Source organism: Pezoporus wallicus, unplaced genomic scaffold, assembly GCF_028554395.1.
Source record: "Pezoporus wallicus isolate ANWC-B61680 ecotype Strahan unplaced genomic scaffold, APGP_CSIRO_Pwel_v1 contig_4012, whole genome shotgun sequence".
Lineage (NCBI taxonomy): Eukaryota > Metazoa > Chordata > Aves > Psittaciformes > Psittacidae > Pezoporus > Pezoporus wallicus.
The window spans coordinates 2,291,552-2,306,549 of NW_026637828.1; the positions used below are offsets into that span (position 1 = coordinate 2,291,552).

General features: G+C 45.3%; 1 protein-coding gene across 1 annotated transcript in view; it reads left to right on the top strand.

Moving 5' to 3' along the window:
• LOC130598529 (syntaxin-binding protein 4-like) overlaps positions 1–14,998 on the top strand; it is a 51,823-nt gene that overhangs the window by 34,343 nt on the left and 2,482 nt on the right. Inside the window, exons 14-23 of the mRNA XM_057408042.1 lie at positions 231–327; positions 1,412–1,539; positions 2,094–2,186; positions 2,747–2,812; positions 2,901–3,089; positions 3,382–3,498; positions 4,685–4,734; positions 5,597–5,727; positions 7,067–7,124; positions 7,891–8,047. Of these exons, the coding sequence (XP_057264025.1) occupies positions 231–327; positions 1,412–1,539; positions 2,094–2,186; positions 2,747–2,812; positions 2,901–3,089; positions 3,382–3,498; positions 4,685–4,734; positions 5,597–5,727; positions 7,067–7,124; positions 7,891–8,047 (1,086 nt within the window). The remainder of the gene's footprint in view (positions 1–230; positions 328–1,411; positions 1,540–2,093; positions 2,187–2,746; positions 2,813–2,900; positions 3,090–3,381; positions 3,499–4,684; positions 4,735–5,596; positions 5,728–7,066; positions 7,125–7,890; positions 8,048–14,998) is intronic.

Below are 14,998 nucleotides of genomic sequence, written 5' to 3' on the forward strand. Positions count from 1 at the left end.
AAAATGCTCTTGGAGGGATGTGAATGTATCCCTGTCTTTCAGGAACAGACATTTCTGTACACGTGTAGGAAGAGAGAGGCTGGAAATCTAGCCCAAGCCTGCTCTTTGGGAGATGCTGCCTGAGAGCCACTTCCAGCAGAAACCCAGCACCAAGTGTCTTCCCAGCACTTCCTTCAAAGAGTTGCTTTTCCAATATTTTTCTTTTTAAAGGCTCCTTGTTTCTGCTCAAGGTTCTGCAGTACCTTGGTCTGCATGTAACTGAGGAGAAGAAGAGGCAGTTACGTCAAAGCTTGACCACAGACTCGCAGGGGACAGTGGCCTATGGAGGTGAGCAAACAGCTCTGTGATGGGCTTTTCATTTCTGCATAGCTTTTCTGGCTGCTAGGAAAGGACAGAAGTATCCGCTGAAGGGTGGCAGGTAAGAGCCCTGCCTACATATTGCTGTAGCCTCAAAACAGCTAAGAAAAGTCACTAATACAAAAGAAGGCATTTGGCAGAAGCATATGTAAAATCAGAATAAAAGAAAGCTGGGGTGAGAGCTCACCTTCCCTTCAACCCCAGCTTTCCTGGTGAGAGCTGGCCAGAAGACATGCAGAAGATAGAAGCCTGCTCTGGTTTCTGTGACCTGCTGGAGCTGATCTGGCCCACAGGGTCTTCTCCCTGGAATTTTTTCCCCAGAAGTTCAAAGCCATCAGCATTGTCCCCACCAGGCAGAGCATCTTGGCTGGATGTTGTTGTGCTGAGTGAGCCACGGCACCTGGAATCACGCACCTCTCTCAAGAGCTAAGGGCTCTGTAGTTGGTGACGATCAAAATAAGGACAATTAGGGGTGTTTGGGAAATGTGCTGGCAGTAAAGACGCGGCTCATGTGGAAAGGCTACAGCCCCTGGTGCAGTCCAAGGGGTGAGGACTGGAGGGGCTGGGACCCAGTCCACCATGCAGCTCCTCATGCTGTAGTTCCCTCCCTGTCAGGAAGAAAAATGAACCTGGATTTTCAGACTTGACAATGTGACACGTTTTCTAAGTGCTGAAGACATTGAGATGGGGCTTTTTATGTTGTTTAAATAAGCAGCATGAGAAATGCCAGCAGGAAGGAGGGTGCCTTCTGTCAGACAATTGTGGTTTTGGCTTAAAATATTAGAACTCTGAGGGCCACAGCCTAAAAACTCTGCTTTGAAAATATCTGGAGTTTGGGGGCTTCAAAAGATGAAGTCTTTTTCAATTGGGTAAGAAACAAGAGTCTGGTAAAGAACGTCAACAACTTAAGTTCGATGGGATGGGCCAAGAACCCACGAGTGTTAGAGAAGACTTTGGCAGTCAGTGGATATCCCCACAATCGGTGGCATTTTCTCCTACCACACTTCTAGCACTTTTCTCTTTCAGCCTGGTAAAAACTAGTTCTTTCTCACAGATCTTCTCCAAGCACTCAGGGATCTGATGCAGGAGGAGCTGGGTGTGTCTGGTCTGGATTCCAACTCCATGCTCTTCACGCAGCACGAAGTGGCCAGTTTGCTGGATACATCAGCTTTTCACTCTCCGGTCAGTCCAGCACTCTTCTACACTGAATCTGTGACTCTCTCCTGTGAAAGTCATGAAAATCTGAGATGGGAAAAGCTAAATTACGATTTTCCCATAGTTCTAGAGCTATAAAGAGAAAGCAGAAGTATGCATTAATCCTTTTGAGTATAAGAAATGCTATAAAAGACCTCAAACTTTTCATTTTTATAAGGAAATGATGGTATCTATGGGATGATATGAAGGAAGCAGCCTGGCAGGGATGCAGAAGGAAAATTAGCTATACTCAATCAATTCCAGCTAATTTCACCTGGTTCACAAAACAAAAGCTCACTGTAGCACAGCTATTCTGGCTGTGTCAGGGATCAGAGAGTGAAATCCCGTGGGGTGCAAAAAAATCCCACACAGTTGAATTCTTTAATGTGCCTTTTGATCTGTTGCATAAAACTGCTGACTCCTTTTCAAAGTGATTCTGATTCATCCTTATTCCGGGTAAGGAAAGGAATATGCCTGCCATAAAGCCCCATGCCTTTGGTAAAGCATAAGCAGCATGTAATGTCTGTCCCTCTGCCTTGTAGACCTTTGACTCTCTCAGCTGTAATGGCAATGAGGAGCTGGAGCAGCTGCAGCTGGAAATGATGGATCTGCGGCAAGAAGTCCGAAGGCTAAAGGTGGAGCCTCTCCTCTGAGCAGATTTCTTGGCTGGTGCCTTCTGCTGTAGCTCACTGTAGTTTATGTGAGGGTAATGGTGTAGCTCGACCCTCTTAAGAAGTCGCCAGGTTGCATTTTGTGCATTCCTCATTACAAAGGAGAGTCACTCTCAGCTCTCCTTAACTGCCTCTTTCTTGCTCTTAACCTCAAACGAAAACTGATTTGTTCCTATCACTTGGAACAAAACTGATCTGCACTGAAAGTATGCTGTCACTTTTTTTAGCATTGAGTAAATGTGTTTAAAACTACACAAACATCTCACAAATAGCTCAAGTCCTTGAATAACAGAAGCACATCCCCTAATCCTGACCCAGCTGCAGGTTGCTGGCATGGATGTTAAGCACCATGGCTGTGTCCAGGTGGATCTCTGCAGGGATGTCGCAGCCCATAAGGCATTGTGCTGAGGAGAGTGCACATGACTGCTGCTGTCAATATTAGTATAGGGGCTACAAGGCCAGGGCATCATTTGGGAAAGTCCTATTGCTTGTTGTTTCTAATGCAGTGAAAATATTTTCTGTAGTCTCTCCTGAAAGAGATGGAGAACAGCAAGAAGTTGATGGAAGATGAGCTTCAGAGACTGAACCAGGTTAGTGAAGAGGTTGATGGGGGCCTTAGGGTGGTTTTGGTGGTTGGCAGCACGTGGTGCATTCATGACGACTTCTCACTGCTTCCAGAAAGCACTGGGGTTCCTCTCTGAGAACCGGACGCTGCACAGCAAGCTGCAGATGGCAGAGGTCGTGCAGAGACAGGCTCAGAGTGCAGAGCAGGACTATGAGGAAGTGATCCACTTGCTGGAAGCTGAAATTGCAGAACTGAAGATGCAGTTGGCAGGGAAGAAAGCGAAACACATCTCTGAAATAGAGGTAATGCAACCCTTCAACCTGGGAAAAGCCCCACAACCCTCCTGGATCCTTCCTGCATACGTTCTCCTCCTATTTATAAAGGAGAAAAGGAACATTTCACACACATCATTTGCTGTGTATGACCACAAGGCCAACATGGTCTCTAGCTCTGTGTTACAATCTGTATCATTTCCACTGTCCGTTCCAAAAGAATAGCGCTTTTCTTGTCTGTAGCAAATGACATACATGGGTGTTTCCAAAAGCCAAGGCTGAAGTGTCATCACCACCTTTCTCTTCTCCCTCCTGGTCACAGGAGGACATCCTGGAGCTGAAAAGACAGTTGTCCCTGGCTGACGGCCAGTTACGAAAATCAGAAGTCTCACGGAAGCGCCTGGAGATCTGCAATAGGAAACTGCTCCTGTTTGTGCAGGTGAAGTGCTGAACCAGTGCTGGTGGCATCACTGTGGCCTCTTACCTTAGGGGTGACTTTGCAAGTCCAAATAGCTTCCTGCTCCATAAGCAAGAGATAGTTATTTATTTTGTCTATCCCATCCTAAAAAGGCACTGTCTGTTGGTTAGGAGAATTTAGGAAATGAACTCGTATATCTTCATATATCCAAGATCTGTGTACATGCCGTGGTGCAGGTTTTGCCTAGTGGCTCTGCTATCCCCAGCTAACCCCATCCCACCACGACGCTCCACCTGAGGCTGTCAAAATCATGTCCTTTAACCTTCCCTTTGTGTAACTGATGGTTGCTTCTCTACACAACAAATGTGAACTTGCAAAGTGGGTTTGTTCTTCCAGTGTTTTTTTCCCTCCAGATTTCCTGCAAAATCTCACACGTAATTGCTTTAGTCTTTTAATTGACTCTTCTTCCACTTCACTACCTGTATTGGGAATACAAGCTTGTAAAATTAGTAAGCTGGCCAGCATGGGAAGCACTAGTATTCAGTATATTTGCTACATCTACTAGTCGGCTGTCCCAAGAGCTTTTGAAATCAATAGGAAACAGTGGAGCAAAAGGAAGTGTAGATGCTGTGTCCTATGCTTCAGATAAGGAAGAATTAAGATGCCTCTAGACTGCAGCACTATGTGCTGGTGCCCATGCGGTTTGGGGCTTGACTTTGGAAATGGACTTGACTTGGCCCCAGGGTCAAGCAGCAACCACTGAAACAAGATGTCTTCCTTTCCTATACATCCCTCAGCAGTGTTTTAAAGCTCACCAACTATGCATGGTAATGAGAGCTCACACATGCAGGTACAGTGCAGAACCCAGGGATTGCTGGTAATGATGCTGAAGGCTCGCTGAAACACAGCCCACAAAATTGTTCTTTGGAAGAGTATTTCTATATTGCATTTAATATATGTCAGTGTTGGTATTAAAATACATAATTCAGATGTGTCTGTATATTTGCATAGGCTGTGAATGTTGCCTGAGTTGCAAAAGGCCTTGAGGTGTTTGCTCCAAGGGCAATGAATAAGCAGAAGCTGATTACTTTCATATTCAATCTGATCACCAGGAAAAGCCCATGGGGTTTGTTCTCAAGAATTATTCATTCCTACAAGTTTGAAACCTTTTTTTCTCTTTTTTTTTTTTTTTTTTGTTGCATGGCAGAACGTTCACAAGGTCCTGAGCGCAGCCCGTCATTTACCAGATGAGAAAAGGTAAGAGATGGCCTCTGGGAATCATGAACAGCAATGTGAAATATCCTTTTATGACCTTTCTCAGGGGAAGGTGATTCACATGTAACCTACCCAGAGTTTCTAAACATACTGTCACTTTGGAAGTGAAACCCTGGCAGAAAGATGATCTGAAGGCTGCTGCTGGATTGGCACTTGGTGGGGGCTGGCCTCTGCTCAGGCATTTTTGGGAAGTGAATAGATGAAACACTCCTCTGGTTAAGTTGCCCTTGTTAGCAGAGGCCTTAAGCAGATTGCCTTAAAGAAGCTGAATTTTAACCCATCTGCTTTTCCTAATATAAGCCAGGTTTTGGCTTCAGGACCATGTTAATTTTTATTAACAGTTACAGTACCTGACAGAATGTAGACAAATGGCTAGCGTGATTCTCAACTGCAGGCATGGTTGCAGGAAAGAAGTTCAGATAGGTACAACCCAAACCTATCACTTGGAACAAAATGTATTACAACTCTTGGGTGTGTGGGTATCTGGATAAACCATTGGAAGGTCACTGCCCATTGATAATGACCTGAGCCTTTGAAAAAAAAAGTCAGTTTCAAGAATGATGGGAAACCATTTTTACATTTCCAAGATGGTTACTTCTAATACAGTGAAGGAAAAATGGTTTTGAGACACGCTAAAAAAACTTTGATACCTGGCTGTAACACAATGATGTTTAGGTGTAAGTATGTATAAAAGAGAGTCTCTTGTGCTATTGAGTGATCGAGGTGCAATCATCTCCCCTGAATACACAGAGTTTACATAGAATATCCTTCATGGGAGGCTGGTCAGGATGTTCAATGACCAATTTATGATAGATGTATTGATGGCACTTTCCATATTTATAAGAATCAACAGTGAAACAGAAGAGGATAAAACAGACGCAGTTTCAGATACATCTCTTCCATCTTCAGATCTTGTTGACCTTTTGCTATCAGAAGCTAAAGAACTGCTAGCGCCAATCCTCTCCAGCAAGGATGGTAAGCACTGAATTAACTGGAAAAACCTGAATCCAAACAAATATCCAGGATATCTCTTTGGGTTATTTACAGTTTCCACCACTTTCTATATCCATATTTTTTTTGCCATACCAGTTAAGCCTCCTATACATGTACCTGATGCTCTCCTCCTAACTGAGATGTAATTGCCCTCCCTGTATCCATGTGACTCATCCTTGAATCCAAATGCAGACTCGCAACCTAAGGAGGCAAAGGGTGTGATCTGTGCCCAGGGCCAGAGGAAAGGCATTTATCCAGGGGAAAAACTGAACAGGCAGGAGGATGGTTTCACCGAACCATAGAAACGCTGTTTGAAAGGAACTGCTGGAGATCATGAGTCAAATCTTCTGCTCTAGGTAGGACCATCACACTAGATCAGGTCTGTGGCAGGTGTGAAAGCTGTGCTTTCAGCTCTAGTGCTGGAGATCCACAGCCTTTCTGGATAATGCATTCCCCATGCTGCGTTATGTTCTTGTGAAGATTTTCCCAGCATCTGGTCTGAAACCCCCCAGGTGCAGTAAGTAGCCACTTCCCCAGTTATATTGTCTCCCACTGCCAAGGAGAGCTTGGCTCCAACATCCTTCTAACTGCCCTTGGGTAGGTGTGAGATTATCTCTCAGCCTCCTCTCTGCCAGGCTAAACAAGCCCAGCTCTCAGCTCCCGCCAGCCTCTCCTTTCAGGTTATGAGCCCTGGGGCTCCCTTTGCTGGACCACGTCCAGTTTCTCAAGAGCTTTGTACCAGGGATCCAAACCTTTGTTACACCATCCAGGTATGACTACAGCAATGCTGAGCAGATGAGAACAGTAATCTCCCTGCTTCCCTGGCGTACAGTCAGCCTTGACTCCCTTCCTTTTATATGTCTGTGGATGAGAAAAAATCAGAGAAAAGGCATCTAGCTCCAAGGGAGCCAGAATTAACTTTCCCAGTCTGGGTCTCTGAGCTCAGTCCATGAGCTATAAAAATTTATTGGCAGCAGTTATTTGACCCCACTTGCCTCCTTCCATGCAAAACAAGAGTTTCTGTTCTCCTCCATGTCATGACCAGGTGAGTGTGCAGCCCCAAATAGGTGCGCAGTCTTTACTCTTTGATGCTATTCACCAACTGAACATGGCCATGGGCCAGCGTTGTCTTTGTTTCAAAGCACAAACAGAAGGAAAATAATTGTAGGCTTTAAGGAGCACCTCTGATATATGAGTGTGTCAGCATTTTCTGAGTTCCTGCATCATTTAAATGTGCATTATCATCATGCAGCAGTCCTACTTAAATTGGGCATGTTTTCTAACCCTACACTTATACTTGGCTGTGTGCTTCCATCTGCAGCTTCGCCATGTGACAGGGACCAGTGCCTGCCTGCTGAAGGAATCCCAAATTACCAGGAGTAGGTGTCAAAACTGCTGGTCTGTAATACACATACTAAAAATGCCTGTTTGTTTGGTTGGGGTATTTTAATCAACTTTTTTGCTTGACAACTTTTAAGCAGATAATCAGGTAGAGGCCTCCAGATAGCTGTGTCACAGAAATACATCCCTTCCTAGACAGCAAGAGACTTCCTGCCCTCCACAGTAAAGTACAGTGTGAATTCCTGGATCTCTTTTGCTTTCTAAACTGTTATTTTTCCTTCACGCCAGACTGGAATTTACAGGTCTATGGCTTGTCTGGTGGCATTTTTATAGACCACTGTGTGTCCTGAGTAAGGGAAAAAGCATCACTCAATGTGTTAATCTTTGGGGTATCAACAGAAGACCCAGCCAAGGAGAGCAGGGCAACATGGCTTTGTTTGCACCTTCAGTGTCTTAAGAATTTCCCTAAAACCTCTTAAATGGCTTATGTTAACAAAGCCATGTCCTAAAGATATCTGTTGAAAAGGCATTTTGAGACCTAAATGTCTACATCCACTGTCTTAGCTGATCACCTTAACTCAACCTGAACATCTGCCAGCACAGCTTTTAGTTAGGCACACGGTAGACATTTGCAAACCATGGTTATGAAAAGCATCTTCAGACAAAGAGATGTCCAGCACAATCCACTTAGCCATGCAAGATCCATGGACTCCTCCTCTTTCCTAAATGACCAGTGTTGTCTTCATGTTATCTTCTGTGTCCTTCTCCCCAAACTACGTAAAACATTTCACTCCTCATTTACAGCCCCCTTCATCAGAAGACCACGTGGCCCCCTCCTGCAAGCCAGCCCAAGAGTGACCAACCACAGCCACCAAGTCCAATCAGCGAACTGCCTGAGAAGCCCACCACTGTCTATAGCACAACTGCTGCTGTGCTGGGAGATGGGAAGGACATATCACAGGTGCTTCAGCTTCCAGGCAAACCAGACTGAGAAATGAGCTTTCAAACACAAGACTAACTCTTCCTAACTACCCAAGCCTTTTTCAGCAACCTCCCCTGCACTTCTACCTCTGAGTTATCATACAAGGCTATTTGATCATGGTTTTGCAGCTTTATAGGAAAAATACTCTCAAGAGGCTACAAGGGCCTGAATTTCACTGGCAGCCTTTTAGAGCTTGTATTCTGGGCAGTAAAAGAAGCATGAACATACTCAAGAGACTCAGGGGTCTCCAGCAGATACCTTTTGGTATTTCATAAGAAAAACCAAAGCATGTTTAGCAACTGTAATCAAAGCAGCTTCATCTGTGGCTTCCTAGCTGTCTTGGGATAGGTACTTCTCATTTTATTCTATTTGTATAGCTTATCCCAGCCGCAATGCTTGAAATGCAAAGCACCACCTCAGCTAGTTGGTGGGCAAAGAGTGCAGAGATAACCAGCTGTTTGCTACCAGTGAGGACATCTTGTTGAACACCAAGCACTCCCCGGAACGCAGAGCACATAGTGAACATAGCTCAGTAAAGGCCCCACAGCGTCACTTGGAAATTAGATAAACATGATGCAAGATTGTATTGCAAGATAGCAGTGAATGGGGTAGAGCTCTGAGATGAACAGAAGCTCTGGAAAATAAAATGGAAACTCTACCCATAAGGCAGCTGCTTTCTGGGTTGTGATTGCAGTTGCTAGTTCAGTGTCTCTGCAACAAAGACTTTGCCCAAGTCCATTTTTTCCTCCCTCTTATTTTGGCAGCTCTTATCAAGATGTATTGAGAAGCTGCAGGAAAATGTGGTGCATTCTGGGTTCTACACAGGATTGTTACGATACTTCAAAGCTCCTTTGTAGGGGTTCAAAGCATGTGGATCCTTTATAGCCTAAAATAAAGGCTTGAGAAAAATCATGACCCTCACCAGTATTTACTGTACTCAAAGGTATCACTGCACTGCTAAAACCGTAACTGTGTGGTGGAACTTCACAGAAACATAAATAACCAGTCTGAAATATTGGTTAAACTCAATTTCACAGCACAGGGTAGATGAATTTTTTTGAATGCATGCCTCAGAATATAAATGAAAGGACTTCTTTTAAAATGAAACATATTTTTTTTGACCACTCACAAGGAATACTCCCAGGAAGATGTTTGCAACAAATATTAATCTTGGGATACCCTATGGCTAATAGCTTGTTCCCAGGTGCTTCTGTTTTGATGGAATGATAGCAAATACTGGTGTTAGTTTTGGGTTTAGCCCTATGGCTTTACTCTCATCTCATGTGTTACATAGACAGGGCAGAGCTACAGGAAGACAGGTAAGAGATGCACAGAGCAAAATCCAGTTTCACCAGTTTGGTTTACCTGTCTCGGGAAAAATACCTTCAGTTCCCCTGGGGTTAGATGGCAGATCCCAATCTGCTCCTAGCAGGGTGTCTTCAAAAGCATTTGGCTGGAGGTTGCATCCTAGGGAGATGTCTCCAGCCACTGCTCGCCACGTTTGCCAGAGAACTGTGCAAACAAGATATTGGGAAGCAGCAGGTCTTCACCTGCACTGTGTCATTACATATACCCAAGGGCACTTGAGAAACCTAGGAGAAAAGGGACAAACAGAATTGTTTAGGCCAAACTTTCACCTTGTGGAAGTCATAGAGTCATAGAATCCCAGGCTGGAAGGCACCTTGAGGTTCATCTGGCCCAACGTTTCTAGGCAATGCATGACATAGACTAGATGTTCCAGCAGCCTGTCCAGCCCAATCTTAACAGTGTCCAGCACTGGAGAGATTATTGCAGTGGCTGGTTGCTCTCACTGTGAAAATTTTCCCCGTGTCCAACCGGAATCTCCCCAGGAGTACCTTGTGACCACCACCCCTTATCTTCACATGACTCCTTGTAAAAAGGGAGTCTGTCTTCTTTTTAGCCACCCTTTATGTCGACAGGAGCTTTGCTACCAACTCTGAGAATCATGGAATTTTCTGAGAACACATGTATTGAATTCCATGTCCCTGCACGCTGGAAGGGCAGAGCCCAGGCCTGTCCCATCAGGGATCAGTTACATGGTGTGAAGAAAATGCTTGATGATGCTTCCACAGACAAGTGATTTGTATTTTAATGTCCTAAGAAAGAAGATTTTGTATAAAAGTATCACAGTGGGTGAGTCCATGAGCCAAGCCTGACAAAGTTCAAACATTGTGATGTTTTGTGATGCTAAGGCAAGGCAGAGGACGGAACCAGTGAGATGCTGACGCAGGGCTGCTGTACTTTGTGCATCCTGAGTTGCCTGCTAGTAAAAGAGCTGTGAAGGCATTAACTTTTGAAAACACCCAGACAGTTCTGTGCTCTCAGCTTACTCCAACCTCTTTGGAAAAGAAATCTGCAGGTTTCTGTCAGCCACTGGAGATCCTTGCATCAAGTAAGGATCAAGCATTGTGTGCTTTTCAAAGCAGTTATATTCCTTAGCTGGTTTTCATTATTTTCTTTGCATTTATTACGTTCCTTTTGCCTTTGCTTGAAGCACAGAAAACTTTCTGTTCTCTATTAATAGCATTGTTACTAACTGCTACATTCAGAGCAACGTTGAAAGCTAAGATATGACAGGAGATGTGCTCCTGGAGGTGATGTTTATTTCAGTGACCCAGAATAATAAACCTGTGTCATGATTTATTCCCAGGCAAGTGCAAGTAGGCAGAGCTCAGCAAGTCATGGAGCAATGACTCCTCACAGAACTACTGAGAGGCAAAAAGGGAAATGCATAAAGGAACAAACAACACAGAAAGAGAAGTCAGAGTCTGTCATTCAGACAGCATTCATTTTATGTAGACAGGGTCTGCCCAGCACTCTTGCAGAGAGTTGGATTCTGTCTGCATCTGCAATATGACAGCCTGCTTCTAAGATTGTGGAAAGGTGCTGCTGTTACAATGTGCTGTATCTAAGAGGGTCCCAGTATGACCGAACAGAAATGAGGAGAAGGCTCTGATGAGACCTTAGAGCAGCCTTCTAATGCCTAAAGGGGACCTACAAAACATCTGGAGAGGGGCTTTGGACAAGGGCCTGTAGGGACAGGACAAGGTGGAATGGCTTTAACCTGACAGAGGGGAGACTGAGATGAGCTCTTAGGCAGAATCTTTTTTCAGCAACCTCCCCTGTGCGTCTGCCTCCGAGTTATCATATAAGGCTATTTGCTCATGGTTTTGCAGCTTTATAGAAAAAATACTCTCAAGAGGCTACAAGGACCTTGATTTCACTGGCAGCCTTTTAGAGCTTGTTTTCTTCTTAGGCAGAATTATGGTGAGCCACTGGAATGGGTTGCCCAGGGAAGTTGTGAATGCTCCATCCCTGGTAGTGTTTAAGGCCAGGTTGGACAGATCCTTGGGTGACATGGTTTAGTGTGAGGTGTCCCTGCCCCTGGCAGGGGGGTTGGAACTAGATGATCTTAAGGGCCTTTCCAACCCTAACTATTCTATGATTCTATGATACTAAGCTCTTCCCTGTTGAGGGTGCTGAGGCACTGGCACAGGGTGCCCAGAGAAGCTGTGGCTGCCCCATCCCTGGCAGTGTTCAAGGCCAGGTTGGATGGGGCTTGGAGCAACCTGGTCTGGTGGAAGGTGTCCCTGCCCATGGCAGGGGGGTGGAATTGGATGAGATTTAATGTCCCTTCCAACCCAACCATTCTATGATTCTAGGAGGAGTATTTCTGCTAAAAATGAGTCCTGCATGGTATCAGACCTTCCTGAGTGAATAAAATGGAAAATTGCAAGTATTTTATAAGCCACCAGAGAATATGCAAACAGTCCCCTTAAATGGACATAACAGACCATGTTCAACACATTCCATGTGTATAAACTCATAAAGATCTATTGAAAGTGTGGTCAGGTGTTGACCTAGAAGCTTTGGGGGTTAAATATAACTGACATGATGGGTTCATTTTGTATTTTTCTTATTCAAAGCAGAACTTCAGTTCTTAACAGTTGGTGGGTCAGAAGCTGGGAGACCTCTTTCTCTCACAGAATAAACCAAACCAAGATACGGACAATCTAAGTACTTAAACAGCTGCAGAGAAGGGAAAGTCGGGCAGGTAGCCACCTTGGCATTATCTTAAAAGGTGAATGTAGCAGCGAGCCATTAGCACAGTGTTTATCTGCAGTCTGGTGGGTAAAGTAACTGAATCTGCTGTAAATGTGCCGGACTAGAGCTCATTAGCTCTCCAGTTTCACCTCCACCCGTGATCTCTGCCATCTCACTGTGTGACCTTGGGCAGCATGTTTCATCTCGTTTGAATCAGAAAAAAATGGAACTGGAGTGTCAGTTTCTCTGAGTGGCACTGGGAAGGGAAAGCTCGAGGGGATACAGAGCACAGTGTTCCAGCTCAAAAGCATCTGGCAGATGCTGTGGTCTGAGGTACTGCTGATCTGCATGTTCAGTGAAGAAAGCCTTGGTATTTTAACTTCTGCTGGCTCTTGAAACAACAGATCCAACTTTTGCGTAGCTTTTGTGAAACAGAGCTAGGCTAAGTGCAAAAGGATTTTCTGTGTTCAGTTCTGGGGCCCTCACTACAAGAGAGACATTGAGGTGCTGGAGCGGCTCCAGAGAAGGGCAATGGAGCTGGTGAAGGGTCTGGAACACAAGTGTGATGAGGAATGGCTGAGGGAACTGGGGGGTTTAGTTTGGAGAAGAGAAGGCTCAGGGGGAACCTTATCACTCTCTACAGCTACCTGAAACGAGGATGAAGTGAGGTGGGGTTGCTGTCTTCTCCCACATAACAAATGACAGAACAAGAGGTAACGGCCTCAAGCTGCCAGGGAAGATTTAGACTGGATATTAGGAACAATTCCTTCCCCAGAGGGTGCTCAGGCATTGGAACAGGCTGCCCAGCACAATGGTGGAGACACCGTCTCTGGAAGAGTTCACAAACCATGTAGATGAGGCCCTCAGTGACATGGTTTAGTGGCAGCCTTGGCAGTGCTGGGGAATGGTTGGACTTGATGTTCTTAAAGGTCTTTTCCAACCTGGCTGATCCTATGATTCTATAAATTCTATGATTCTACGCAGTGACAGAGGTGAAAGCTAGCCCTGAGCACTGCTCTGGAGCAGATCAGCATGTCTGTTCCCAGCACTGATGGCTGCAGATCCTCCTCTTTCTCTCAGCTCCACTCAGTGACATGGGCTTGACCGAAGCCCAGTTCTAGAAAGTGGAAATACACTTCCACAAGGCTTTAGATACAGCTCTAGAAAGTAGGTGAACTTTGCTGATGAATTTTTAGAAGAGTCTCTTTAATGTTTAAACAATGCTGGTTTTCTAATGATTGTTGAACACATGTGTAAGAGGGCTGGAAAGAATCTTAGTGAGACAATGCAGAAAGGGATGGGCTGGCTCCATGATGCTGGTTTCTGCTGCACCATGATCTTCTTCCTGCATGGGGATGAGTCTATCCCAGCACCTCTAAGGCAGGCCACAGAATCTTCTGGCCTCACTGACTACACAATTGACACAAACCTCCCATGCAGCTTCTTCAGAGGTCAGCTGCTTTTGTAGTAAGGTAAATAGGAATAACAATACCTGGAACAATCCAAACAAGTTTTTTTTTCTGCACCAGCTCACTTGAAATTCTATTGTGTTTTTCGAACTTATGCCCACAGTTGAGGAATAAAAGTTGAGAGGAAGAGATAGTCTGCAGTGAAAAGCCCTTCGTAATGGGAGAAGTGGAGGATGAATGGTATCTATCTCCAGACCAGGTGTCCTTCTGGCAGATGTTCTCCTCTGTAACTACAGAGACTGGCAGGAGTTCCTGGGATGACCTGCTAGGGGGTGAGAACTTCTTTCTGAGCAGCTCCAGTGAGAAATACTGAGGGTTGAACGCCAGCCCTTGAAGCAAGCCCCACTCCTAGGTGGTGGAAGAATAGCAAGACGCTTCACGGCCTTGGGAATGCCAGGGAGTGCTGGCTCTGTGTCAGGACAAAAGGCAGCCTAAGACACTGGAAAACACCAAGGTGACCTTTTAGTGGCAGGAATCATAGAATCATAGAACAGTTTGGACCTTAAAGCTCCTCCAGTCGCAACCCCCTGCCACAGGCAGGGACACCTTCCACCAGACCAAGTTGCTCCAAGCCCCATCCAACCTGGCCTTGAACACTGCCAGGGATGGGGCAGCCACAGCTTCTCTGGGCACCCTGTGCCAGAGCCTCAGCACCCTCACAGGGAAGAACTTCTGCCTAAGAGCTCATCTCAGTCTCCCCTCTGTCAGGTTAAAGCCATTCCCCCTTGTCCTGTCCCTACAGGCCCTTGTCCAAAGCCCCTCTCCAGGTTTCTTGTAGCCCTTTTAGGTACTCAATGCTGCTCTAAGCAGAAAATGTGAATTCTAGTCAGGGCTGCCCAGCAGAGAAAAGGATGGGATGTTACTCACCCAACTAGCTTTTACAACTAGAACAAACGGAAAACTACTGCAATTAGGCCATAAAGTAGTAGTGGGCTAGTGTAAGTTTTGTAGCAAGAGAATGGAAATAGCTTTTTACTTTTTTCTTCTGTTTCCTCTGAGGAAACTTCACAGTGATGGAAGAACAGGAGACAAATACCATTTCTCTGAAAAAAAAAAATATCCCAACCCTCGTTGCATTCTGAATGCGAAAAGGCAGCATTTATTTATAAAGAACGCAGATGCTGCAGGCCTTGATAACTCTGTTGTTCACCGAGCAGTGTCAGGCTGGGCTCCTTGGTCTGAGAGAGCACAGCAGAACACTTCGGGAAACATGCTGATCAGAAACAGGACCGCACCTTCCTGAAATGTCTGCCCAGATAAGGGGATGCTCTACAGCTGGAAGTGATAAGGAGGCAGGAAAAGAAAAAGTTGTGGTGAATGGGAGTGTGATGTTTTTCAGTAACATCACACAAAGCAGCAGCTGGTCCCTAGGAAGATCTTGAAAGGAGGCTTTGAA